The sequence below is a fragment of the Pseudonaja textilis genome, chromosome 12, assembly GCF_049901715.1.
Source record: "Pseudonaja textilis isolate UNSWEBS1 chromosome 12, rPseTex1.2, whole genome shotgun sequence".
Taxonomy (NCBI): Eukaryota; Metazoa; Chordata; class Lepidosauria; order Squamata; family Elapidae; genus Pseudonaja; species Pseudonaja textilis.
The window spans coordinates 5,517,278-5,545,108 of NC_142001.1; the positions used below are offsets into that span (position 1 = coordinate 5,517,278).

The following is a 27,831-nucleotide window of genomic DNA, read 5'->3' on the forward strand; positions in this document are numbered from 1 at the left end:
CCTGGGACAAGAGTTACACTAGTGTCAAAGGAATCACGGAATAGAATCCATTTAAAGAAAGGATGCAAAAGGAGGGACAGAATTAAATGTGGATTGCAAAAATTAAAATAGTTTTTTTTTTAATTTATTTTAAATAATTAAATGGAATGGTTAAATTGTCCCGCAGCGAGTTGCCCCATTCCCTGCTGCAGAGCCTCGGAAAATGGGTCCCTCCTGTGGGACTTGGTGCCCAGCAGTTCAGCAGCCATTAGGTGAGCCTTGAAAGGGATTGTGCGAGGAAGCCCACAACCAACAGACGGAGGCGCTTCCTTGCGCTCGTTCGACACCAGTTGCCGTTTCCAGGCAGTGTGGAAGGATGATGCGCTAAATGAGGCACGGAAGCCACAGGCCTGTTTTACAGGAATGATTTTCCTTCCTCAAGGACTTCCCCCACCCCCATCCAGTATGCCGTCTGTCAGCCCTTTCTGCCCTCGGAGAGGCTCTGGCCACCTCAGTTTGACTCGGTCTCAGCTAGGCTAGTGCTCCCGCCATGCTGGAGGGCTCTTGGTGAAAGCCCGGAGGATGGAAAGATTAATCAGGGGAAAGCGGCCATACGTTGATGGTTTGTGCTCCTTTTTAAAATAAAAATCCATCAAGATTTCCTTAAAAACAGGCGTGTTTTGCATTCCTTTCAGCAGACAAAAGCTGCAAAGATTAGACGTTTTGCCTGCCATAAGGCACTCCCTTAAAGAGCTTTGAAACCTTTTAGGTGGGAAAATGCCTTTTGCCATTTAAGCGTCTGTTCCATGCGCAGACGGTGGGCTACCTCGGGCTCTGTGTGTACCGAGCCATGACACCCCCTATGTTTGAGTGTGCAGGCACAATATTCTCCAGAATGGCTTCTCCTCAGTGACTGCTCCATGGCAAAGCGTAACGCTGTTGAAATATGTTTTTCAAACCATAACGCTGCTGAAATATGTGCACAAGGCCGGGGGTGGGGGTGGGGGGGGGCTTGGCAAGTTGCTATTGGAGCTTCCATGGGGGGGCTGGATGAGCATCGAAGGGGCAGCGCAGACTCTCCGCAGGGGGGCTCGGCTTCCTCCATCGCCATGGCAACCTGTGGAAGAAAGTGACGGCTGCCTCTCCACTCCCCACCAGAAGCTGAGCCAGCGAAGGGGCTTGCAGTCACACAGGCCCAAAGGGCCGGGGGAAACGGCGTCTCCTGGGGGCTGCAGCAGGCAGCAGACGCATCTAGGCTGGAAGCAGAGCAAAGACGCCTTTGGAGCGCCAGCCCTCCTCCTTCTCCCCCACCCTTGGCTAATGCTGGTGAGCACTGGACTTCAATAGCTGGAGGCAGCACCCCCTGGCCCTGGGAGCCAGGAAGGTGCCTTTCCCTGGGAAAGCCGGGCCTTTCGCAAGATGGCTGACCAAGGGCTGGTCAGAGCAGGAAGGACTCATTTTGCCATGGCTGCCCAGGACCCTTTGACGCAAAGCGCATTGCAGGAGTCCAATTGGGCGACGACCGGGGCGCAAGGGACCGAGTGGAGGGCCTCCCTGTCCAGGAAGGGGCACAATTGGCACGCAATGCGAAGTCGGGCAAAGGACCTCCTGGCCACGGCTGCCACCTGCTCTTTCAGCAGGAGCCCCCCAGGTGATGTGCCAGGTCAGCCTGGGGTAGTGGTAGCCCCATCCAGGAGCAGTGAACTCCCGGACCCAGAAGGGCCCCACCCCGTCCACTCCAACTGACCAGGCTCAGCTGAAGAGGGCTGTTCTCCATCCAGACGCCCACCGCCTTTGGGCCCCACGGAAGGGTATCTCTCCCTTCACCTGGGATGGAGATAGGTGGCTGGGTATCATCGGGGTTATTGGTGCTACCTTGTCTTGTGCGGGTTCATGTAGATGTTAAAAAGGGACTGGAGAGAGTACTGAGCCCTGTGGCGCCCCAGAAAGAAGCAACCTCACCCCCTATTAACGCTACTTGGAGCCTGCCTCAGAGGAGGGAGGTGATTGTGCCACCTGCCTCCAACTCCATTACGTCAACCCAAAAGGACACCACAGTCGATGGCATCAAAAGCCAACAACGACACAACAACGCATCTGAAGATAACAACAACAGATTACGAACAGCGAGGGAAGGCGGTTAAAGAATTAGGAGCTCAAGTGGTATTTTCATTTATACCGCCACCGAAAGCCCAACATCCAATGAGGGAGCGAAGGATTCTAGAAATGAACCATGGCTTAAAAACTGGTATCATCAACAGAACTTTCCAACACGGCCCTCTGCCAATGAGTTGGCTTTCCATCCATTCCCACCTAGAGTGAGTGATAGGTCTGTATTAACTCCAAAGAGGAAAGGCATACAGGCCAGATCCTCTAAGGGAATTCTGAAGTAAGTGGACTGCAACCTTTTGTAACTCATGTGGGGACCCTAACTCCAACTCTTGCAATGAGCAAGTGGTCTTGTCCTCTGTCTAACGTTGGAGGTAATCAAATATGTTGTATTTTGCAAGCTGGCTTTACTGTTCTACAAATAAAGTTCACACAAGTTCAAAAAACGACAGTCAAGAGTAATCAGGTGGATTCTTTTAATCCATGGAAACTTTATAAACATTATTACAACTAATTTACTACTTTTACCAGACAAATATTTTAAGTGCCCTTTAAATTCACAAAACGGAGAGAGCTGAATTGCTGGACATCTTTAGCTTATGACCAAAGCAGGTTTGAGGAGAGACGTCCCCATTTCGGCTGCGATCACCACCCAATAGTTAGGGAGCTGAGTACCCCACTCTTCCCGCAGAGAGAAATGGCCAACGTTCGCTTTCAGAAATTCCTTTCCCATCTCAGCTTCTACTCTCTGAAATCGATCACATCTTGAATGTTCCCTCCCTCCCGCAATCATTTCCCACAGTAGAAATAAATGGTATCAGCATAAACCATTGATGGACTACTGGGAAACACAGATCGACACAGATTGATGTTAGCCCAACGCCTGGACTTCCTGGAGGTCACTGCAACCTCACATTGCTCAATGAGCAAAGATCTGGAGCTCCAGGGTTGGACTGACAAAAGGCTGCTGGTGTTTTCGTATCTCTCCATCGATCTTCGGTTATTCAGTCCAACTTATAATGGCGGTTAAGAACTCGGACTTCACAGGGTGAACCAACTTCTCTATTGGATCAGCAACTTTGGGGAGTTCAAGGGAACGTTGGATGGCACCGGTAGCAAAACCACAGGAATAAAGCACACGCGTCACTTTCTCCACCCCTCGAGGCATGTTAAATATCAGCATGGCATTTCCTGCTGACTTCTGTGGAAATAAATTATTTATCTGATGGCACGGTGGGTTTGGTACAAGTGTCAACCTTATTTTTAAAGAGAAATGAATGGGCCCGATATCTGGCAACCCAGGGCCACGCCCCAAAGTTCACTGATTTCTTGTATCTGCAAAGCACGGCTAAAAGGTGCTTGCTGGATGCTTCCTACTTTGGTCCTTGGAATGGGGAATCCCGGGGAAGGGGCTCTGCAGGGATCCAAGGTGGAGCTTGGAGAAAGAGCATCCCAGCTGAGATGCCAGAAGGTCCTAAGCCGTCTCGCCCAGACGCCGCCTGAGGCAGACAGACAGGCACACAAGCGCAGGCAGGCAGGCAGGCAGGCAGACAACCACAACCACAGCATCCCTTTCTCCCTTCAGCTGCAGGTCAAAGAAAAGCAGATCTAAATGCAGGCTCTCGTCTCACTCTACCGCAAGCGGGAAGGGCCCTGGGGGAGGAAAAATAAGGTGGGGGGGGGCGGAATGTGGCCCAACGAAAGGTAAAACTACCTGGAATGTCTTGAAGCTGCTTTGGACCTCAGGGAAAATAGCCTCACAGAGGTGCACAGTCGTTGCTGCTTCAGTGCCCAGTGCTCTACTCCCTTTGGGGTACAGCTGCTGGCTCCAGAAATCTTCCTCCTACTATTCACTCACTGGAACATCTGCTGGTTGCGCAAGCACAACCAGTAAGAGGTGCGGAGGCCTTACTGGGAATGTTTTCTGCCTCACAGCCAGCCCCACTCCTGCCCTCCACACAACACCTCCGTCTTTGAAAAGGAAAGCAATAACACAACGTGGCGCATTTGGAGCCAGCCAGAAGCCCGCTGGGGCAGAGGAGCCGCTTGCAGCCCAGATCCTAGATCCAGGTAGCAGCTCTTGGAGCAGGAGCCCATCGGAGGCCAGTCCCTCTTTGGCTGTCCCAGGCCAACTGCCACCGAAGGGGAACGCAGAGCTTCCTGGAGATGAGGAGGAGGAGGAGGAGCTTGGCGTGAGAGGAGGAGGAGGAGGAGGAGGAGGAGCAAGAGGCCCGGTTGTTGCTCTGTCTTTTTCAACCCTTCCAGTAGCTGGTGGGTCCCCTGTCTCTCCCAGGAATGCCTCTGCTCCCCTTATAACAACGCAAGAGGGTCACAACGGCGTGTCCGAAGACGAGGTTGGAAATAGCTGGTTTACAGAGCGCACACCACGGGTTGCAAATCCGTTGGGAGGTGATCCAGGCTCGGCCATGCAGAAGCCTGGGAAGAAAAAAAACACGGGGAGTACACAAAGGGGAGGATGTCAACACACAAGGCGCCAGCGAAGGCTTGCTGGAGTTGCGGCCAAGAAGGAACCCCCCCCCCCCAGGCGGTTCCTGCAACCTGCCCAGAACAACTCCAGCATTCTTAAGCAACGGGAAAATAAACGGCAGGATTACCTGGGGCCTCTCATCCCTCCTCGTTTGGGGATCTGCCCTGCGGACAGGAAGAGCTGAAAAAGAAGGGAAGCAGTAAGGAAAACAACGAGGGGGGAAAGCAGGACCACAGCTCTGTCCCGACTCTCAGCCAGGCCGGGTTGGCGTCAACTGGAGGGCCGGTGAGGTGGCTTAAGGCTGGACTCAGAGCATGGAGGCCCTGCCTTCCTCCCCTCTCCGTCATGGAGACTCCACCTCTGTCAGCCCAACCCCTCCCCCCCTCCCCCCACCCCTGGCAGCACAGCACCCACAATAGGCCCAATTCTGGAAAACTCTCCCCAAGACTTCAGGGCCAGAACGCCGCAAGAGACGGGACGCTACGAGCCTCGTGAGACTCAGCCATCCCGACTGACTCTCCCGACAAAAAAAGGATTTTACAACTCATGATGAAAATAGTGCTGACCCTCAGCCCGAGGTGCCAACTTCAGTTGAAGCCCCTCTCCCGCACAGGGGGGAAGGGTTGGGCTGCCCAGCGCAGGAAATCAGAAGTCAGAGAGTTCAAATGAACTCAAGCTTTCTTGCATGCTGGCAGCTCTACAAGAATCTAGCAGTCAAAGCAAAGTGGCAGTGGATCAGGGTCCACGGAATTCAAGATGGACTGGACTTCGATCTTTTGTGGGCACGGAGGGACTCGAGGCTGGTAAAGCCCTGGACCCCTCCCTCGGGCTCAGCCTGGTCCTCTCCCCCAGTAGTCAGCAAGACAAAAAGAGCCCCCCGGAAAGCTCTGCTACTGCCAGCCAAGCCACCCAGGAGGCCCTCGGGGGCTGGTAGGACATTTTATGGGGAAGAATTTGGCAGGCCCTTTGTCTTTTTTATTTTGGGGTAATAGTAATTTTATTCCCGAGGTCCCTAATAGCTGAAGACCAATTAACAAGCGGTTTCCAAACATGATTCGGATAGCAACCATGCGGGCCCAGTGTGATTTGAGCAAGATTCCCTCATCTCCCAGAGTTGTAAACCCACCGGAGACCCCCGTCTTGCAGTCTCCTTGGTAGGAGCAACTGTCCAGAGCAGCTGTGGGCAATCTCAAGTTCTCTCCTTGTCCAGAGAGGAATTATGAAGAGCCGGTCTATTCGCCGGCTCTTCATTCCACCGCGGTCATCGGTTCCACTCTCAGCTGAGCCACCTTCAGTTCACCATCTCTTCCCCAGAAATCTCACCCAAAATCTGCCAGTCTTTTCGGGCATCTGATAGCACCTCTCTATACAGAGGGGATGTATTTGGGGTAAATGTCCCAAATATCCATGGGCAAAATCAGAAGACCGCATCACTCGCCAGCTTTTCAGAAGGCCAACCATACAGTATGTCTACAGGCAAACCCTTCCTGCTCTTACCTTCCTCTCCTGAAGGAAGCTGTCTCGAAGAACTTTGCTCTGGACGCCACCCTGAAAAGCAACCAGCACAAACAGCCTCTTTGTTTTGTGGTAGCAACACAGTTGCTCACTCAAAGAGTCCAAGATCAGCGGAGCAAATCCCCATTAACAGTGCGGGGGGCTGGATAGATAGATAAGAGAGAACACATGTATGGTCCAGGTTTCTAGTCCTTTATGACGGCCGAATTCTGTTTTAAAGGATAAAGGGCAGTTGGACAGGTTCTCAGAAGCTATTCTATATAATCAGGGTCAAAGATATACAAAACTCATGTAAGTCTCCACTATAATAGAGAAACAGCTGGCAGAAATATGAGAACCGGAGAGAACCAGGTCAAGCCTATCTTCAGCCTTTGGTGACCTTGGTTTTTGCAAGGTTAAATTAAGGCTTCCCTGTAAGTATCTCGAACTCCTGGACAGCCCCTCCCCACCCCTCCTCAGGCAGGGGGGGAAAGAGAGAAAGGCCCAGGGGCTCACTGCTGGCTTAGCTGTAAAAAAAATCTACTCTCCTTGGTGAAGAACGTGGACTGGTAAGGTTCAAAGTCAGTGAGTGTGTGTGTGTGTGTGAGAGAGAGAGAGACAGTCAGAAGGATGTGCCCAGCTCTCCTGACACTTCCCCCTGCCCTCAGGTGGACCACCCAGAGGGCCTGCCCCCTGCCAGGGAGGCTTCCCCAGAGCTCAGGAGAAAATTCCCTGTTTACACATGCTATTTTCTGGGTGAAAACAGAGGAATTTGGGGGAGAACAGTGGAGAATGAGCAACCTAGGCCTGGCCCCCTTAGGAGGTCTAAGCAGGGGCTCCACAGGCATTGGGGCTCTTTCTCGGCAGAGGACCCACACTCTTCGCTTCGGAGCAAATATTCTTTCTGGAAAGGTGCCCCCTTCTTGGCTCCAAATCCCCCAGCCAAACCAGCAACTCAAGTTGGGGAAGGGGACCGTCCAGCCCAGCTGCTAGGTCTGCTCTGCCACTACTCACACGGAGGAGGGGGCTTCCGCTGCTGTTCCCGCCACCAGGTCCATCTTGGCCTCCACTTTCTGTGGGCCAGGAGCCTTGCAGGGGGGGTCTGGGGGTCGCATGGGAGGCCGCGTGATGACCGGTTTCTCTCCAGGGAGCCGAGCTTTCGTAGGGAAGCTCTCGTAGTCACCTGAGGTGAAAAAAAATATTAGCTGGAATGCAGGAATGGAACGGAAGAAAAGGTGTAGATGCCCACAAGGGAGCAGCCGCCAATAGTTTCTGAAAAAAGAGGCATCACCCAGCATCCTCGCAACAGGAAGAAAAGTGTCCCAGACTTTCCCCTAAGGAAAAAAAAGGCGAATATTGGAGATAAGGAGACTCAATTCTTAGGGGAACAGAGACTATAGGCTGCAGACCAGGCAGTTAATCTTGGGAGGTATATTGTCTCCTTGGAGCAAAAATCAAAGATGTAACTGAGAACCTTCCTAATATAATCAGACCCAAGGATTACTACTCCTTTATTCTCTTAAAGGCGGGGATCAATGACACAACAAGGAATCTGAAAACAATAACAAGAGATTTCAAACAGCCAAGGAAGAAGGTTAAAGAATTAGGAGCTCAAGTGGCCTTTTCATCTCTATTTCCAACAGACGGCCAACATCCAAAGAGGGAGGCAAAGGATTTTAGAAATGAACCACTGGCTTAAAAACAGCTGTGGTCAAAAAAAACTTCAGTTTCCTAGACCAGTGGTCCCCAACCAGTGGGCTGGGGAGCACTGGTGGTCCGCGAGAAAATGTTGGTGGTCTGCATAGAAATGTCACCCGTAAAGCACTCCCCAAAATTAATCCAGGCTGCGCGGAAACACAAGGCCCATGGGAACACAAGGCTTGCGTCATTTGCATTGTGAACAACACAAGGTAGTGAGGGGAGGGGGGAAAGGGTGGAGGGGGGGAACTCACCCCACGTGCCTGGCCTGGCCACTGGGCTTCTTCTTTCCGCTTCTTTCTTCTTCTGTTTTTGGCTGCACGCAAGGAAAGCAGCAAAAGTCTTTCTTTCTCTCCCCCAAACTCCACCAGAAATGGGTCTTTGGGATCCTGCTCCAAGAGGCTGCACCATTCTGGTGGAGTTTGGGGGAGAGAAAGAAAGACTTCTGCTGCTTCTACTGCTTTCCTTGCATGAAGCCAAAGGTCTCTCTCTCTCTCCCTCCCTCACTCTCTCTCTCCCGCATCCCCCCTCCCAAAGAACAGAGCTAGAGATGGTATCCTGTGATCCCAAATAAAGAATCATCGATTGGTCGAAAAACAGGGTGGAGGATTTTCCAGCAGACTTTTATTGGGATTTTCCAAGGACTAAGACCATGGTCTGCATTATCTACACAAAGGGCTACTGGCAAGGAATGGAGTGGACCTCACAAGAACTGGAAAGCACCGCTTCGCAACACAGTCCTTTCAGCACTTCCAAGAAGGGTTCACACCCATAAAATCCTTCTGTTCCTCACCATCTGTAAGGAATATAAATCTGTATAACTCATCAAATTGGCACATGACACTAAGCTGTCGGGAATAGCCAACACCCCAAAAGACAAGCACAGGATCCAAGCAGACTTGAACAACGGGCCCTATCCAAAAACATGGACTGGAAAGTGAAGAAAAGCAAGGTTTTACACCTAGGCAGGAAAAGCCAAAGGTACAAATAGATATTAGGCGAAATCTGGCTCAAAAACAGCGAGAAGGACCTTGGAGTGGATGGTCACTTAAACAAGAGCCAGCCATGTGCGGCGGCAGCCAGAAAAGCTAATACAATCCTTGGTTGTAAAAACAGAGGCATAAACTCAAAATCACACGAAGTATTAGTACTGCTTTATAAATCCTTATAAAACCAACCTGGAATACTGTATCCAGTTTTGGAAAAAGTGCAAAGAGCAACGACGATGATTAAAAGCCTGGAGGCAGAAACGTACGAAAAACAGTTGCCGGAATTGGGTTTGGCCGGTCTAGGGAAAAGGAGGACCAGGGGGTGACCTGATCGCATACTCCAGTATTTGAGAGTCTACCACAAAGAACTTATTTCCAAAGCACCAAAGGGCAGGACATGAAACCATGGATGGAAACTAATCAAGAAGGGAAGTAATCTGGAAGGAAGGAGAAACTTCCTAATGGTGAGGACAGTGAATCGGTGGAACAGAAGTTGCCTTCAGAAGTCGTGGGTGCTTCATCATTCGAGGTTTTTAAGAAGAGACTGGACAGCCATCTGTCAGAAATAGTATAGGGTCTCTTGTTTGAGCAGGGGGCTGGACTGGAAGACCTCTAAGACCCCTTCCAGCTCTATTCTGATTCTAATGGGAAAAACATATGCCGAAGGTCTTAGAACCATTTTCCAATACCATGGAGCAGCTGACCACAAATTCTATTTTGAAAAGAACCCTTTCAATATTATTTGAAATGTGCCAACTGATTGAAATGATGCCTCATTGCAGCTGCCTGTATTTCTTGCCATCAGAAAGCAGAAAGAGCTCTAATAACAATTGTATAGTAGCCGACACAGAAAGGTTGGGAATGCTACCAGGTATGAAATAAAATTCTGTGGTGTGGCAAGATACACAAAAATTGAAGATACAGAAATGCAAAGAAACAAAATTAGCATTGGAGTTACGTTATATTCTCAATCCGAACTATGAGCAATTTGACTAACAGTTGAAAATTATCTGATTTTTTTTTTTAATACTCAGCATTTCAGAATAATTGAACAGTTGTACCGAGGAAGATTTTTAACTGTGGTAGAAATTCTATTCTAATGAAGTTGAGAGGGCCATACATTTGCCAAACATGCCCTCTGTAGCTTTTCTTGACAATTTATCTTTTGTTGATGCATGACGACCACGGCTGTGGGTAGTTGTGATGAAACGTCAAGACCCAGGATGCAAACCATGTTCGTTTACAGCACCTGGTGGAAACGTGTGTGACTCCATCATCGCTTGTACCAGATAAGTCATTTTCTGCTTAACCTAGTTCTGCCATCCGTCTTAATGATGTTGCACCGAGTTGGATGCTGTTTAATAGTTCCCACTTGGTTCTTCTTCACTGTTCCCGCTGTTTTTATGATATTTTTTACAGTGTTTTTTTATAGTTTGCGGTGCTTTTGTCCTTTTATTTGGTAATAGTGATTTTGGATTTGTACAGTGGAAGATTTCATGTTATGGCTTTACCCTCGATGGCAGTTTGCATAGAATATTTTAAAGAAATAATAAAAATAAAAAAGAAGCGACCAAAAAAAAAAAAGACTTTGTGGAGAATGAAAAATGGGATCTAGTTGCAGCCTGATTGTGTAACGTGATTGTGAGGAATGGTGGTCAGGTTGGGAGGAACCCTGAGGGGCTTCGCAGCTCCCTCCCTCCCTCCGTCCTGATTCAAAGCCTCAGGAAAGGAAGCAGAGGCCGGGACCACATTCATCCCGATGGCCCAGACCAGCCACCGCTGCACTGAGATTTCCTACGAGGTCCTGAATGCCAGCAGCACATAAATACAAACGTGACCAAATTCTTGTGGGATTCATAAGCTTGTGAAACTTATGCCGTCTTAAATATGTTTTGCTTTAAGGTAGCTGGAGTTGATGTCAAGATGGGATGCGAAGGGTAAGGAGAGTGACCTTGGCAGAGATAAAGCGAGTCCTTGACCGAAGCAATAAGGAGAAAAACGTGGCTGAAGTCCGCTAGAGACAAGCGTCCTTTGGAAGGGCTCAGCCAGGCCCCTCCCTAATCCATAATTCACACGGGGAGGAGGGACAACCCAGTCAGACCCGCCAGGTCAATAAAAGCGGACTTGGCCTTCCCCTGCAGTTGACTTCCCCGCTGGTGGGGCTGCCAAGCCAACGACAGCCCAGAAGGCAGGCAAGGAAGAGAAAGTGATGCAGAACTACCAGAAAACACACCCACCCGGGAGCCTTAAGGTTCTCTCCGCGTTTCCTGTGCGCATTGTGGTGCAGTGTGATGGGGGGGCAGATTGGCCGGGAAACCAGTGGGACACCGTGAAGGACGTCCACCTCAAGGAAGGAGGAGCATCGGTGAAACAGCTCAAGATGTTGGCTATCGTCTTGAAAGCTCTTCACGGCAAGAGCCCAGGGAGCATCACACTCCAACGGGAGCGGTCCACCCCACCCATGCCGGAAGAGGAGACGGGGAATTCCAGCCGGTGGGCTCCAGAGGGGCCTTCTCTGCCGTCACTCCTGCCCCCAGAATAAGGCCAGAGCCCTGACCCTCTGCCAGGGCCTGAAGACCTGGCTCTGCCACCTGGCCGGGCCTTCAATGGGTGAGCATCACCTTGGTGGTGGATAAGATTAACTCCGTGATGACGAACTATGGCACATGTGTGCCGGAAGTGGCAGGCAGAGCTGTCTCCCTGGGCATGCCAGCTATCACCCATTGCTCTTCTGAGCTGCAGCGTGCACATGTGCGCTAGCCAGCTGGTCGTGCACACAGGAGCGCTGCAAACCGGAAGCTCAGCTTTCCAGTGCACACGCGCTCTTCCCGTTTCCAGTGCTCCCCCGAACACGCTCCCATTTGGGATGAATTACAGACCCCGCCTCCTCCCTCCCCATCTTTTAGTTAAAGCTGACAATGTGCATGTGCAGAGTGTCCTATTCTTGTTATATACACGTTTTTGTATAAGCTTATTCCTTTTAACATTGTAAGCTGCCTACAGTCTCTTTGGGGGTGAGACGAGCGGCAAACAAACGGAATGATTAATAAATGAGGTTGGCAAAGCTGCTCCCCGGGGGAAGAAATTAGCCTACAAAAAAGGGGCGGTGGGTGACCAACAGGCATCGATTCCATGATGACAGTTTGAGGCTCCACATTGTCCAATTTTTTTTTTCCTCCTGTTGCTCCTCAAAATCTTCATGAAAGTGAAAAGGAGGCCCCTGCAGGCATACAGCAGAGCACGCTTCAGGGACACGTCTCTGTGTGTGTGTGTGTTACGAACAGTCCCTGAAGATGCTTCTGGAGTTTTTTTTTTGTCTCCAACTGGAAGGAAACTCTGCAGTGTCCTTGAATGCTGCCAGATGAAAAATCTCAAGTTAAACAGGAAAATTGTTGCAAATTAAGGCTCAGCGGTACTTCCCCCCCCTCCGCCCCTCCCTTCGGCTGGGAGGGTCAGCTTGGATCTTCAGCCCCTCCCTCGGCAGAGGGTTTGCCCCACGGAGGCTGCTGTGCCGCCATGAACCTTCCTGAACCAGCTGGGATGGGTGACATTTCGCAGTAATTAAACATCTTGGCTCGACGACTGGAATGAGGCCCAGGAATGACAGTTCGTACAAAACGCAGCTGCTAAAGGGTTAACTAGCGCAAAACGCAGAGATTAGGCGAAGCCACTTCTGAAATCCTCCTGCCGGTTCTGAATGCTTTTGCCAAGCATGGCTTGACATCTCTCTTTCTCTTCAGCGTCCTAAATGCTACGGGGGCTGCTTCTGCCGGAAGGAACCTGTCCAGCTGTTAACCTCCGCGGGAAAAACTCTCCCGAAGCCGTCCTTCCGGCACCTCCCACGATGCGCCAAGGACGCAGAGCATCCGAGGCTCCTCCAAGCAGCCCCCCCAGGCCCCCTGCCCGCCCTCAGCCAGGCCCCAGGCCTCCAACGAAGAGGATCGTTTGGATGTATGGTTGCCAGGTTTTGTTTTGTTTTAAATGCCGTGGCTTTCTTGGGTGCTCTCGCAATTAAGTAACGGGATGAGAGAGCTGGAAGGGACCTTGGAGGTCTTCTAGTCGAACCCCTGGTCAGGCAGGGAACCCCAGACCATTCCAGACAAGGGGCTGCCCAGCCTCTCCTCAAAAGCCTCCCGTGTTGGGAGTGCAACTTACGAGCACCCTTGAGCCCAAAATTTCTATTGTTAAGTGAGTTTTGCCCCACTTTATGACCTTTCTGGCCTCGGTTGTTAAATGAATCACTGCAACTGTTCAGTTAGTAACCTGGTTGTTGAGGAGATCTGCCTTCTCCATTGTCTTTGCTTGTCAGAAGGTCCCAAAAAAGGGATCCCGTGACAGCGACGGTCATAAATAGGAGTCAGTCGACAAGCATTTGAATTCAGGTCACACAGTCAGGAGAGGCAGCGAAGGTTGTAACTGTGAAGAACCGTCACAGGTCCCTCTTTTCAGTGCCGATGTAACTTTGAACGGTCCCTAAATGAATTGTTGTAAGTCAAGGACTACCTGTACTCAACTCTTGGAGGCAAGTTGTGTCCACCAGTTAACTGCTTTCCTGGCCAGGAAGTTCCGCCTCCTTAATTCCAGGTTGCTTCTCTCCTTGCTTGGTTTCCACCCGTTGCTTCTTGTCCTGCCCTCAGGGGCTTTGGCCCCTCCCTCTTCTTTGGGGCAGCCCCCCCAAATACCGGGAGAGGCTCTCCGGTCCCCCTGGTCCTTGTCTCCATGGATAAAGAGGGTGGCCCCGTCTGGTGTCATGGACAGAAACCCACCGGCTTGGTCGCCCTATATTCCAAGTCCCTCAGGCTGCTCAGCCCTAGAAATCAGTGTTTCTCTTTTTCTGAGCCAAGACACACACAGAGCTTGCAATGCTTATTTTGGGGAGTTTCAGACTTGAAATTGAGGAATTATATTGTAGCTTTACGTAACCCATCATACTGTCTGTATCTCTGCCTTAAATAAAACGATCATACCACAATGTGATTTCCAAACTCTCTTAAAAATAACTCTATGCTAGAACCGAAACTAAACAAAATGGAAAAATGGTGGAAAAAAAGAGAATAAACCATTTGTTAATCTGCCAGCTGTGGTTCTAATTCAGAAGATGGAAGACCCACTGGGCACCCACAGTTCACCCCCCAATGGAGTCTTGAGCTGTACTGCAAAATTTGAGGGGCCCCGGGGTCTTGGAAGGTCTGGGGGCCAGGATGCAGCAGGTCTTGGGGAAGGATCCAACCCACCAGGCTCACCTTCTCTGCAGCTGGCCCCAGGCCTTGGGGCAGGCTTCTTGGACTGGAGGTTGGAGGTCTTCAGGGCATGGGGAGTTGGCCCGATGCTGTTGGCAGGTTTACTGGAGAGCTTTGCTCCTCCTTCTTGGAGCCTGGACACCAGCCTTCCCACGCCCACCTCTGCGCAGGGCTCCCCAGCTCCACGGCTCTCTGGGCTGGGCCTTCCTGGGTCAGCTTCTCCGGGCCTCTGCAGTCGGCTGCGCTGGAGGGGCTTCGGCACGTCAGGGCTGAGGGCAGCAACGATGCCATTCGGGGCCAGGCCACAGCTGTCCTCCTCTGCAGGGGGAGCCCAAGAGAACAGGCGGTCAATTCTTACGGCATGCGGGCAAGTCAGAAATGGAGGGAACCCTCCGCAAAGTCAACCCTGGCCGCCCTACGCTCCCCACGGAGGTCATGGCCTCCAGTTGGTAGCAAAGTCCTCGGTTTTTCACTTGGTGTCTCTGAATCTTATTAAACTCTCCAACCACCCCTCCCCTCACGGGCCTGATTGCATCTGGTATTTTCTACCGAACCTGGATAGTGACTCTTCAGCTCTTCGGCTGGCCACCTGAGAGGGAAAAGCCAACTCATAAGAATTCTGGCCACCTGAGGCGTTTTCTGAGCCTACAGATCGTCCAGGAACAGTCTGTTCCCAGAAGGAGACGGCCAAGTCAGCAAGAAGATTTGGGGGGAGCGGGCCCTAAAAGAATATCTGCCTTTCAATCCCCTAAAATACCCCCCCCCCCAAAAAAAAACCCACCTCCTCTACCTCGATATTGCCATGGAACTAGATTTCCCTGTCAGTGTTCAAAAGGGCTCCTTACGTATTTCATCCGAATATATAAATCTCATAATTAGTATTAGCATAAGGAACAGCAAGAATGACTGTAATAAACAGGGAATGTATTTATAGGCGGCTTCCAGGCCTTGACTGAGCTTTCACGGAGCTCTCGGGCGACGGCACGACGTCCTCTGCACCGTCAGCGCAAAGATTTGGAGGAGGTGGCTTTTAGAAGCTGCCTCCAGAAGGAAGGAGGCATCGGTAAGTTCACGTCCATTTTTGCCCAATTCAGTCGGGCTGAAGGGAGAGCTGTCACGCTTCCAAGAGGCTGCATCCCCTCGACCCTTGGCTGCCCCAGGCCAGCTTGCCACCAGCCAGCAGGATCAGAAGGGGCACTGACTTCCATTACCCTCGGAGCCTCTGCCCCCAGAGAGTAGGTGCTGCAAGGCCCAACTCCTGCACATGGGATGTTTAAGATGCTTGCGTGTGCTGGCTCTCTTTCCTCTTCCACTAGCATAACTGCAGCGGAAACCCCAATGCTGGCCGACAGCATGACTACACGCCTCCCTCAGTCCCCCGGAGGACAACATTCTCCTACAACTTCAAACTTCTGAAGGCTCAAATACTTGAGCGTTGAAGAACGGAGCGTCTGGGTTTGGTCAGGAAAAGAGGCCCAAATTGTCCTTTTACACAGTGACAATTCAAGTGGTCCCTGGCTGCTGCTGTACCTCCATGCTAAAGAATCCCAGAAGAACAGAACAAACCTCACACCGAGTGCTGGAAATTAACCCTCAGCTGAATCCTGGAGCCCAGATGCCAGGATCTCCTTGCTCCATCAAGGGCAACCCAAAACAACAGAGGAGTCCAGACATTCCCTTTCCCATCTCATCGTTGCCCCAAACCCAAAGTCTAGGTAAGCCAGCGAGATCAGAGTCCTCTGGCCTTAGGGTGAAATTAAGGCAGCAACAGTTTGGATCTGCTGCATGAGAAAACAGAGTTCATAACTGCTTCAAAGTTCCAAAAACGTTTTGTCAGGTAGACTGGAGTAACTATTTCCCTTTCAAAAACGGTTGCAAGTTAACGCCAGGTATAATTTCTCTTCTGTTACTCTAAAAACGCCACCCATGAGATGTAATGGCACTCACCGCTTGACCCAACACCATTAGAACCCGATCCTAACCAAGACCCAACCGCTGGTGATGGAAGGACTTGTGCTACGAGGGACCCACCTTCGCTTTCTTCCACAGAACCTCCAAAGAAGAGGGGTCTCTCTCTCAGGGGGCGCTTGGAAATGGTGATGGGCTTGTGCCTTCGGGTGGCGACCCGAGGTGGCGGCACGGGGGGTGCAGCGTTGTCTTCAGGAGGCCCAGAATAGATCTGAAAGGCAGAAAGTAGGAAGAAGCAGGTGACTTTAACCCTTCTCCTCCTCTCTTGTGCAGCAGAGAGATTACAAGCTACGACATATCATTTGAGTGTGTGTGTATGCATGTGTGTGTGTGTGTGTGTATGAGAGAGAGAGAGAGAGAGAGAGAGAGAGAGAGAGAGAGAGACTACATCCAATGAGGTAATAACTGTTTCATTGACTGAATGGGAGAATATGTTTAGAAGCAATAACAAGTTTTCTGAAAGCATCTGATGGATCAGTAAGAAGGTTCATCCAGCTTAGGGTGGACCCTAACAAGGACACAGAGCTACAGCCCACTGTTGACCCCAACAACTACCCTCACAAATGCTCTTAACCCCCCTTGAAAGCCATCTTAATCCGCACACTTCTTGCAAGTGGAATTCTTTAATTTTGGAATTGTGAACCCTAACATCACAGGAGGCATGACATTTCTATCACTTTCCCCATCTCGGGCTTGATTTCATAAATATCCACAGTCACGTCCAATTTCCTACTTTGCAGTGGCACCAGAGTCCCCCGCCAACACCTCCCAGCTGGAAGCCACAAATTTAAACCATAATAGTTTACGTTGGGCAAATTACTTTGCACAGAAATTCTCTTTTGATTCTTGGGATGAGTTCCACAGCCTGCTACGATCTTGGCAACCGAGACCGTACATAAGGTAGGTTACAACTCCGACTGGGAGAGAACTGAATTTGGAGCGGAGAGCTAGCAAACTGGGACGCCGTCTCAAACCTTCTGAACTGCCTCTCTGGGTGGGGCACAGAAGTTTCCCCCTTCGGTTGCAGCTCCTGTGCTCTCCCACGCATCGTACTTAACGAAAGAGCTGAGGATCGTGGAACTCGAGTGCTAAATACATTTGGAAGGCACAAGATTGGAGAGCTCATCCCGAATTGAGTTCCCTGCAGATTGCCGAAGGTGGGCTGAGGCGACTCTTCCCACATTCACCTGGCGAGATAGGAGTCTGCGGTGGCCGGAATCCTGCTGCAATCCGGTGTGCCCGACAGCTCCTGCCAGTTCTCAGGGTGGAGGCCCCACTTCACCTGCTGAACCTCTGCCACATTACACAGCGGTGAGGCTGCAACCCAGTCAGGAAAGAGAGATGCCAAGTGGCTGCCCAAAAGGAAACTCTTTAGAACTCCAAGAAGTTCTAGCCAGGAAGAACCAACCCCCCCTGCCCCCCTTTCTCCCTTCTTTTTAGGAAAGATGTTTGAGTCTTTGTCAGCTGGCCTCTGTCACCCATCTTGAAAACACAGCCTTTGTAATAACAAAAAAGACTGCAAATAAACAAGTCATCCAGGCAGATGACACCGAAAAAACAGAATTGTTGTTAAATTAGGCCAGAAAAAGGGCATTTATTACATGGCTGTCAACAAAATATTTCAATTATTCATTATTCAATTATACATTACTAGCACTCTTCAGTCTGATGAAGTTATGATGAACAGTTTAAAAAAAAACACATGAGAAACACGTTTATTTGCAGAAAGCAGCATTTGGAATCGGTACATTTTTGTTTACTTTTTTCCAGTATTTAAACCCCCTTATGCATTTGATGTTCAGGTAGAACATCAAGCCTCAGTTTGCTCTCCCTCCCGCCCTCTCCTCCTCTTCTGCGTCCGAGTCAGTATTGGTTTCTGACAACCGTCCATGGGATTTTCTCGGCCCATTTTCTTTGGGAAGAGACCTGCCTCCCCCACTCCCACCCCCTGAGGGCTGAGAGAGAAGGGCTACTGGCCCAAAGCCATCCATCAGGCTTTGTGCTCCAACATGGTCTCCTGGTTTCTAATCCCCGCAGCTTCCTTGGCAAGATTCCAGGCGTGGTTTGCCATTGCCTGTCTCCTTCCTGGGGCCGAGAGAGAGTGGCTGGCCCAAGGCTTCCCAGCTGGCTTTGTGCCTAAGGCAGGATGAGAGCTCAGGATCCCAATCCTGGCTTCTGGTGCTTTGAGCCTTCCCCCCAACGGCTCCCCTAATCTGGCACGGTACGCGTTAAGCGTTTCGGTTGCTCTCCGTACGGCGCTTCCCTTTGGCGCTGCACAAGTGGGAGGATCCACGGTTCGTCCTTTCCCTCAAAATGTGACCTTACCAATTAGGATAGAAACGTATTGTTGGATGGTTTGTTGATCCATTTAGACGTAGCCATAATCTGGGAAATGCATTAAAATGACATTAAAGTTGTGTTCCAGGTTAGTGAGAAAGACTTTTACAATACCAGATTGCTTACTTTTGTCGGCCAACTTACAATTTGTCTTAAAAACAAATAAAATGGCCCCCAGGAACTTATTCCACACCCCCAACCCAATTTGGATGTCTGACCTTCCAGTAAAAGAAAAAGGCAAAACTTCCACCGCGTTCTGCTCTAATTTAAACTGGAGAAGTAAAAAATATATTGTGTAAACGTGATGCCATGATTTTTAAAACCTTCTCTCACAGAAAGAAATATGGCATCTTCTGCTTTAATTTCTCCAAACTAAGGTTTTGTTTTTTCCAAAGCAATTTGCAAGAGTTTGTGGTCCAGCCACATTAATTAAGCACATATGTTTGTGACTTTCAGCGGAGTTGCTCCTGATTCTATACAATAACAACGTGGGGTAGACAGCATCACCACCAGATGCATTTGTAACTGGATGACCAACCGCACCCAGTGTGCAGGGTTCTCTCCACAGAACAACCCGTACGTTCGGGGAAGCCTGCCATGGAGCACCCAATCTTTGGCCCAGGACTCCTCAACAACTTCACATCAATGATTTAGATGACAGGGTAGAAGGGGAACTCATCAAATTTGCAGATGGCATCGGGCTGGTGGAAATAGCTAAGATTTCGAAGATAGGATCAACATCCAGGACAGACTTGAGTATTGGACCCCATCCAGGAATTCAGTAATGAGAAAAGTAACGTTATAAACTTAGGCAAGAAACACCCAAAACCACAGGGACGGAATAGGTCAACGGTATTTACTGTGGGAGGGATCTTGGGAGTCCTAATAGACAACCGCTTAAGTGGGAGCCAGCCGTGTGCCGCAGCTGCCAAAACAGCCAATGCAGCCCTAAGTTGTATCACTATAGGAATAGCATTAAGATCAGGATACATGAAAGGGCCACTTTATGCTGCACTAGTGAGGCTACGCTTCTGGTCACCACGATACCCAATAGGGACTCCCATCGCCGGCGGTTTTCAAGAAAAGGCTGGGCAGTCATGGGAGCTGGACTAGATGACCTCCAAGGTCCCATCCAGCCCTAGGATTCTATGACTTTTGTATCCCCCCCCCATGGAAACCATAAAACCCATCAGATGCCCTTTCTCCCAGAGGAAGGAATCTTCTACGTGGGTCAGTGACTTGAGGGCTTCCCCTGTGAAAACGGCCTTGGCTGATCCCAGGGATCTCCAGGAAGCTCTTGGACGCAAAGAAGAGCGAGGAAATGCCGCCGTGCTGGTGGCTTCTGGGAAGTGGCTTCCTCCAGCCCCTTCCATCATCAAGGCAGGTTGAGAAGTAGCCATTCTGAAATGATCTGACTGGATATAGGGCGGGGGTTCTTTCTCCCAACTTTCACAGCCAGCTTTGCCCCCGCCAAGTAGAAGCAGACACGCCCCAGGAGGAGGCAGCTGACAAGAATGTTTCTTTGGGTAATGAGCGTGGTCACCTGGTCCTCTCTGAAAAGGCTTGAAGCGTAGCTAATCAGGCAACTTCTAATGGAGGGTCAATTAAGTCCTCCTCCATTTAAAAAAAAAGAGAGAGAGAAATTGCCCAGGGACAGTCCGTGGAACCAGACAGGCAAAGCTAATGCAATCCATTTTCTCTGTGGATCACGATGGCCTGCCAGGATATCCAGAAGTGATGACAGATGGCAAATAAAGTCTCACTTTTGAGGGTCATTTTAAGGATGAGGCATCTGGGCCATAAAAACTTGGGGCCCTGATGCCATCCATTAGGCGGATGCTCGCTGTGTCCATCCAACCCCCTTTTTACTGCCACTTTGGTGTCCAAGACTGCAATGGATACGTACAAGCCGTCAGCACAGATCTTGAGGCCAGCTGTTCCTCCCATTTCTCCAGCCAAAATTAAATACCTTCTGGCAACGGCACAGAGTTTGCTTTCAGAATTACCGGGCCAGCCAGGGCATTTTAATAATGCCGCCCAAATTTCATTTGCTCCAAATTTTATTTGCTTCAAATTTCCGGCCGCCCAATCCAAATATAGTCAAGCAGCTGCTAAATCTCTAATGGGCTCTGGAACACCAGGAGTGCTGCATTTGGGACAAATAAGACTGGGACTCGGAAGATGCTGGGTACCTCCCCACCCGGAAGTCACAAAACTTCTGAACACACAAAAAGGAAAAAAAAAATCTCTACAAAGCCGTTGTGACTGAATGATTGGGTGGCCGAAGGAAGTCCCTCCTTTACTTGATTTACTTCCTACCTTCTTTCTCGTTATGTAACACCCACCCCTAGGAATACTACAACTTATTCATCAGGAATTTATTCTGCTGTATTCGATGCCACTTGATTCCAAACAACCCGGAGCCCCTCTCAACGTAAGTGTAATACAGCAACCAACAAGACCAAACCAGAAGAGAAAAAAAAAAGAGGAAGGAAGAACAATCCTGAGAATTTATTAAATGCCTCAAAGCATCCTACCAAGGTTTAACGTCCAGTGGAGCAAGCGCCATCCTGCCTTGCCACAGGCCAGGCCGAATAAATGGGTGAGGCAAAACCACCTGGGTTTCCGGGGTGGGGTGGGGGTGAGGGCACCTCGTTCCAGGCCCTGGGCAGGCCCTGCGGCAGAAGGGGAGCTTCCTGGGTCCCAGGAGAAGACGGGCCAGGTCTGGTTCCAGCTGGTCAGAAACCATGGAGGGCTTTAGAGGGCAATCGGCGCCTTGGCTCACCCTAGGAAACCAACTGGCAGCCATTGCAGCTTGCAAATCAGAGATGTCAGATGGACACTGTGAGTGGCTGACTATTTCTAGTTTAGCAAACCAATAACATTTCATCACAGTTCTCTGATTCGGGCATAACAGGGAGCTGTGATTTAAATGACTGGACCTCAACACCTGGTTGGACTTGCACAGCCCCTGAACCAACATGTGAAACATCCCCACCTATTTCTCTTCCTGTTATTTCAGCCCAAATACTTAAATACTGCAATACTGGTAATAAATAAAAACAATCTCCAAATGTGTGCATAGATCTCATACTACTTGGGCTCCAAAATATAGTATTATGGAGATCAGCAGGACATGCAAAACTTAATAAGAGCCATTTATCGAACCGAAACATTCCGTTTCTTGGAGCAAAATTCATACAATCCATCAACTGGATTCTACAAAGAATGTGCTTCTCATGGGGATCCAACTGACCCAGATCACAAAGGCTTTTCCAGGTGGAAATCCAAACCATTCACATGACACCCACCCCCAGCCCCCACCCCAGACACAGGAGGCACTTTGAATCCGCAGAACCAAGTCATATTTATATTAAAAGTTATATTTATACAACTCATAAGGGAAGAGATATTGATCTAATCTCCACTTTCCAGGGCAAGGTCTGTATAACACCACATACTGTTTCCTGTGGGATTAGCTTTTAAATTTTAATTTTAGTGTACGTGTTTAAAGCTGCCAGAGCAATAATTACCCATACCAGTGAACATTTTCCTCTGTCCTTTGAGTCTTCATAATTCACCTACAAATTATATACCATCCCTCCTTAAAAATTCATTTGGAATATTTGCTTATGTGCAGGTTGACATATCAACTTCAGAACTACACTTAACAATCACCCAGCCTCATAAAATGTTATCAGCTTAACCTTATCACAGCAGAAATTGAAGGCCAAGAAGACACCGTCTCTTTTTTAATTAAGAGACTGTCACTCTGGGGATCAGGTACCCAATTTTCTCCTCCCTCTGCTGGCTAGAATCTCCTGTGAAACTTCAAACACTTTAGAGAAATTGTGGAAAACCTTTCTGAAGCCAAAACTTGGGCCTCTTATCTGAAAGCAAAGCACTTCACTGTTCTAGCTGCTTTGGAGTTATTTTAATTCTGTGGAAAATTGTGTCACCCAAAAGGCAGCCTGGCCTTTATGGTCCCTGCATCCTGTCCAGCTACAGCCGAACTCCAGACTCCGTCTAGAAAACCAAGACTGCAACTAGCAGCCCCAGCAGACCAGCTGTTGGTCTCCCACTTGTTCCATGTCTTCAGAAGTCCAAAAATCTGAAATACATCTCTAGTTTTGAACTGGAAATCAATTTTCCTGTTTTTGATAGCAACAGATGCTTTCAGATGAAGAACCAGAACTGAAACAGAATGGATGTGCCATCCAAGTGGGAACGAAACTGTGGGTAACTTCCTTAAATCTCTGAATATATTGTTGAAAGTACCCAAAAGAAGGGGGGAAGATACAGAAGGAATGAGAAAACAGTTAAAATCCGCCTCTCACTAAGAGAATACTAAAGCAGCTGCTGTACCTCTGGCACGGAGCAGACGCCATCCGTCTACAAGGAATGTTAGCAAAGGTAACTCACACAGTCAACCTTTACGTCCACCTGGGCGAACTTGTGTTTTTAGTTTCAGATTCATTCCATGTGCATTCAACCAGTTAATTTTCAGAAAACTCAAACTCACAATACTATATTTTATTCTCTTACAAGCAAATCAGGAAATCTCTTCATTTGGAAAAGAATATATTTTATACCATAGGCCCCAGCCCTTTTCTACGGTTAGAAAATCAAAATACAATGCAATTATTATACAGATAATTGTCATAATTATCTACTAAACCCGTCAGTCCTATCATATTATGCTTTCTAGTATTAATAAAGTACCATCTAAAAACTATGCAACTTAACGAAGACAAAATAAAGGTTCCATCAAATTGTAAGCCAGCCTGGTTCTGGATAGGAGGGTATTGTTCCAGGGTCTTAATTTTAAAAACGGGGTCCTTGTGAAACCCAGTGCCAGGAATGGGAGGCCCCAGGAGAAGCTTCAGGCAAGGAAGGAAAGTCCAAGGCTACTGCTCTGATCCACGCCTGAGGCCTCCAAACAGGGTGGAGGATCCTGGGGGGCCCTGGCTGTCCATCTCTGGCTGAAGGTCTCTTGAAAGCTGCCTGCTGAGGTGCTAAAAAAACAAACAAACCCCTGTATTCCAGCAGTTTCCAGAAGGGAATTGATTAAAATTGGTGGGCTGAAAACACGCACAACTGCCAAGACCGGTAGGGTCACCTTTGACCTTTGCCATTTTGAAAATCCCTTCCCCATAATCCCCACTTGCAAGGGGCTCCCCAAGTGGGTCAGGTTCTGCTGGGTCAGACAGAGCAAAGGGGGCTGGATTCGAACGCCTGGCAAGGCCACGTTGCACAAAACAGAAATGTTACAAGGAAGGCCAAAGTCCCCCGGGGGGAGGGGGGTCCTTTTGAAGGAGAAAAAGACATGCTGAGGGGAGGGGCTTTTTCAGGCAGCATCTCGATGCCTCAGGGGTGGGCAGGGGGTGTTTCCGGCACGGCTGACCCTGCTTGCCCAGGAGGAGCAGCCCAGTTTCCCCACAAACCAAGCCTTGCTTCCAGCCGCCTTGCCTTGAGGCCCATGGCTCCACCCATGGAGGACCCGTTTCCAGTTGGGTCTGCTGGCCACCCCCTTCCTTCCTTCCTTCCTTCCTTCCTTCCTTCCTTCCTTCCTTCCTTCCTTCCTTTCTTTCTTTTCTTTCTTTTTCTTTCTTTCTTTCCTCCTCCTTCCTTTCCTTCCTTTTTTCCTTCCTCCCTCCCTTTCTTCCTTCTTTCCTTCCTCCCTCCCTCCTTCCTCCCTCTCTCCCTCCTTTTTCCTTCTTTCCTCCCTCCCTCCCTCCCTCCCACCTCCCTTCCTTCCTTCCTCTCTCCCTCCTCCCTCCCTCCTTTCCTTCCTCCTTCCTTCCTTCCTTTCCTCCCTCCTTTCTTTCCTCCCTCCCTCCCTCCCTTTCTTCCTTTCCTTCCTCCCTCCCTCCTTCCTTCCTCCCTCCCTTCCTCCTTCCTTCCTTCCTTCCTTCCTCCCTCCCTCCCTCCCTTCTTCCTTCTTTCCTTCCCTCCCGCCTTCCTCTCTCCTTCCTTTCCTTCCTTCCTCCCTCCCTTTCTTCCTTCTTTCCTTCCTCCCTCTCTCCTTCCCTCCCTCCCTTTCTACCTTCCTTCCTCCCTCCCTCCCTCCCACCTTCCTTCCTTCCTTCCTCCCTCCCTCCCTCCCTCCCTCCCTCCCTCCCTCCCTTCCTTCCTTCCTTCCTTCCTTCCTTCCTTTCCCAAGTGCAGCTGGCTCCCCTCTAGCTCAGCCAGGGTTCCCCAGGGTTTGTTTGCTTGTCCTAATCCTGCTAATGTCCCGAGGAGGCCCTGCAAAGCCTCCCAGAGGAGCCGGGTGGGGAAAGCCAGCCAGGGACTCCTGTACCTTGTTAAAGTGCTCGATGAGAATCTCCACCACGATGTTCTGGAACTTAATATTCATCATCGCCGCCACCGTGTCCTCTTGCGCACGCATGAGGGTGGGGCCAAAGATCACCCCCATGTTGGAGGGGGACATGAGGTTCTCCCTGCTGTGTTCACACACCCTGTCGGGAGAAGGAGAGAGAACAGAGAGGGGTTCATCAAAGGGGAGGAAACGAGGGGGGCCTGGAATTGCCTCCCCCCCCCAACACACACCCCCAGGCGGAAGAGGGTGCAAAGTCACGGCCAGGGAAGCGCCAGGTGCCCCGTCTCCCAGCTGCCCTAGCCGGTTGGCAGAGGACGGAGGTTCCTCTCGGGCCCAGCTGACCCGGAGGGCCCAGAACAAACAACTCCCCACCCCCCCTCCAAGTCGGCAGGGCCTGGCTGGATCTTAGACCACCACACCACGTTGTCCAGGGGAAATGAATTCAGCCGTTTTAATTTCTTCCATGCACAAACAGGAAATAATTTTCCACTGCAGCTGAAGCCAACGGTGAGCACAAATATGCACTCGAAGCAAAGGCTCCCTTGCCGTGTCCCAGGAGACAGAACTGCAACGGCCCTGATAGATGACCACTGAGGTGCCTACTCGCTCTGGCACGGTCACGTAAAAACACACAAGACATTTTGAAATGATCTCTGTCATTCAAACCTCACTCATCTGGGACAGAAAACTCTTATTTGAGAAACTGTAGGCAGCCACATCTCCGTGTGTGTGCACGTGTGCGTGCAAAAAAAGGAGATAAAATGGCACTTATGAGCAAATTGAGTTCCAGAGGAGAGCACCGTTATTTTCCCTTCCCTTTTAATTCAAAGCATGACTTCTTTCCGAAACAAGATTATTTACAAAACGCTTTGCAAATCAACCTAGAAAGAGAATCAGAGCAGACAGACAAAGCATTTTATTTCAGTCACTGACCAATAAAAATACAATCAATACAATGAACAATACAGAGCTATCCCTGAGCAACAAGAACCACTGGCAACCATTTTATGGGAGAAGCTTACACATAACATAGCAAACTTTAGCTGCTTTTAGAGAAAAGTTCTTTTTTTTTTCTTGATTGGAAAACAGATAGTGCAAATAAAAAGGATCGGAACGCCTCAGAAATTTAAATCAAAGAGCAGTAACCAGCCGAGAATGCCCCTTTAGTACTGGCTGTATAGAAGAACCTGAGCTGTGGTTTCTATGGCACCCCAGCACAGGGGCAGCGTTGGGGGTTTTCTACATTTCCCTGTCTTTCAGGACAGCTGAGGGAGAACATTAAATCAAGCTCAAGATTTTGAGGTGCAGGGCATGCTTTAACAAAGTTCTCTCTTGTGACAAATCCGGGCCGGTTACAACGCCCCCTCTGGGCCATTTCTGCCCCGTGCCAAACCAAGCACCTACGGATGCCCAAAGGGCTGGTTTTGTTCTCTTTAGTAAACGAAGCTTGCAGCCACACACACTTGGAAGTCAAGAGACACGTTTCCCCCCAAAGTTCAGCAAGCTTGGCTTACGAGAGTTTCCAATCAAAGCAGCATGCTTTGTCAGATCCCGCAGCTTCGGCCTGGTGCCTTGCCGGCGTTCTGTCATCAATCGGGGAAGGGAGGCGGGGGGGACACAAGGGGGCAATTTGCCCCGCCAGGGATGTGATGGAACTGGAGAGCATCATCCAGGGTTCCAGGACGAAAGTCCAACCTGCCTAAAGCCCTTTCCTCTGCAAGAGGAACATTTCGAACAGAAAATGTTTTTCTAAAACTAACTTTTCTGAAGAGAGGCTCCGGCACCTTCTCCCGGGTTTGCTAGAATGACCACCAACTCATCTGTTGCAGATGTTTCCACAGGTAGGCTGGGATCAGGCGGAGTGTAAAGTTTTCTGACTTTTTGCCCACCGGAGCCTTCAAACGCACACTGACTTCCCACCTCGATGGAAGCCAGGAAGCCACGCAGTGCAAAGCGCAGCCACTCGGTACGATTGAAGGTTGGCACCGTTGACCGAGAGAGGAGCAACGCGAGGCATTGGGAAGGAGGGCCCAGTGGAAATCCTGCACGGGCTCCAAAACTAGCTCGCACCAAAGAAATCAGAGCCGCTGACTGCTGAGCGATCCCAGAACCCCGAGAGGAGGCGAGGGCTGCACTTCCCGTCCCTTCCCTTCCCGCAGAAGAGACACGCACAAGAAGAGCCAAAGGAAACTAGGCTGGGAAAGAAAGCCCTCAAAAGAAATCTTGGCTAACCAGATGGGCAGTTTCGTTTTCCAGCAAACATGTTGTAAAGCTGTCTTGTGGGCAGTTGGAAAATGGCTAGGATTGCACGTAATTTGCTTGGTTTTGGATGAGACAAATGCAGGGAGTCAGACCATGGAGATCTTAACCATGATTTACTGCTTAATGTTTACTGCTTAATGTTACGAGAGAACCAAGCCAATTGTGATTGTGGCCCCAAGTGAAATTGAGTTTGGCACCCCTGAAATAAAGCGTTCAAAGTTACAGCCTTGGAAAAGGTACTTTACCACCAGTAAAATACTTCCCTCTCCTGTAAAACGCCAGGCCGCTCCCCCCCCCCCCCCGTCCTTCGTGGTTACATGTTTGCAGTGCAGGTGCTTGAACCGCGTCCGCACTTACAACTTGTTGCCAAGAGCCCCAGAATCGCCATTTGCAATCTCCTCTGTCGGCATCCCCGGAAATCAGTGAGGAAGCTGGCTGGGAAGGCTGCTACTGCTGCTGCCCGCCAAGAGGACTTTCCCCCTCCCCTGGTTTCTGGGGGCTGTCTAGAAGGGCTGCCTGCCGAGGGGAGCTGAACTTCCGTGGGGTGCAAGAAAGCAGCTCAGGTCCTGGCGACTGGAGCACCACCGTTTCTGGATCCTGCTGAAAAGTGGCTCCTTCCTCGCAGAGAGGGGAGCTGACATCCTTTGGCAGGCAGCTCTTTCGGGCAGCCCACAGAGATGAGCAGGAGCTGAAATCCCAGCAGTGCCATGAGGGAAGGGGTGCAGGTGGGGGAGGCCGGCACAGGCCAGGCTCGGGAGCTATTGCTCTATTGCTCAGGGGCTGAAAACCCTCCTTGGATTTTCACAGAGAAGATTTTCAGCCTTTGCTGAGCAAAGCCTCCCGGGGGTCTCCACCAACCCGCAAGGCGCCCGACTCTCCTTGCTGTATGTCTCGCTTCACTGCTTTGCTCAACGACTCTGTTGGGGTTGAAGTTGAATTGTGGTT

The 27,831-nt window shown here is 50.0% G+C and overlaps 2 protein-coding genes across 4 annotated transcripts in view; one reads left to right on the forward strand and one right to left on the reverse strand.

Annotated features, from left to right (window-relative positions):
* Nucleotides 1–2,550: 2,550 nt before the first annotated feature.
* Nucleotides 2,551–27,831, reverse strand: part of OPHN1 (oligophrenin 1) — an 88,691-nt gene continuing 63,410 nt past the window's right edge. For all 3 annotated transcript variants that reach the window (XM_026703097.2, XM_087940897.1, XM_087940895.1), the window contains exons 18-24: nt 24,604–24,763; nt 16,029–16,176; nt 14,001–14,315; nt 7,085–7,253; nt 6,074–6,124; nt 4,704–4,756; nt 2,551–4,524 (exon numbers count right to left, since the gene is read on the reverse strand). In XM_026703097.2, coding sequence (XP_026558882.1) covers nt 4,714–4,756; nt 6,074–6,124; nt 7,085–7,253; nt 14,001–14,315; nt 16,029–16,176; nt 24,604–24,763 — 886 coding nt within the window. In that variant the 3' untranslated portion in view covers nt 2,551–4,524; nt 4,704–4,713. The remainder of the gene's footprint in view (nt 4,525–4,703; nt 4,757–6,073; nt 6,125–7,084; nt 7,254–14,000; nt 14,316–16,028; nt 16,177–24,603; nt 24,764–27,831) is intronic.
* Nucleotides 4,163–27,831, forward strand: part of LOC113453015 (adrenodoxin-like) — a 216,979-nt gene continuing 193,310 nt past the window's right edge. The window contains exon 1 of the mRNA XM_087940899.1: nt 4,163–4,280. The gene's annotated coding sequence lies outside the window, so the exon portion shown is untranslated. The remainder of the gene's footprint in view (nt 4,281–27,831) is intronic.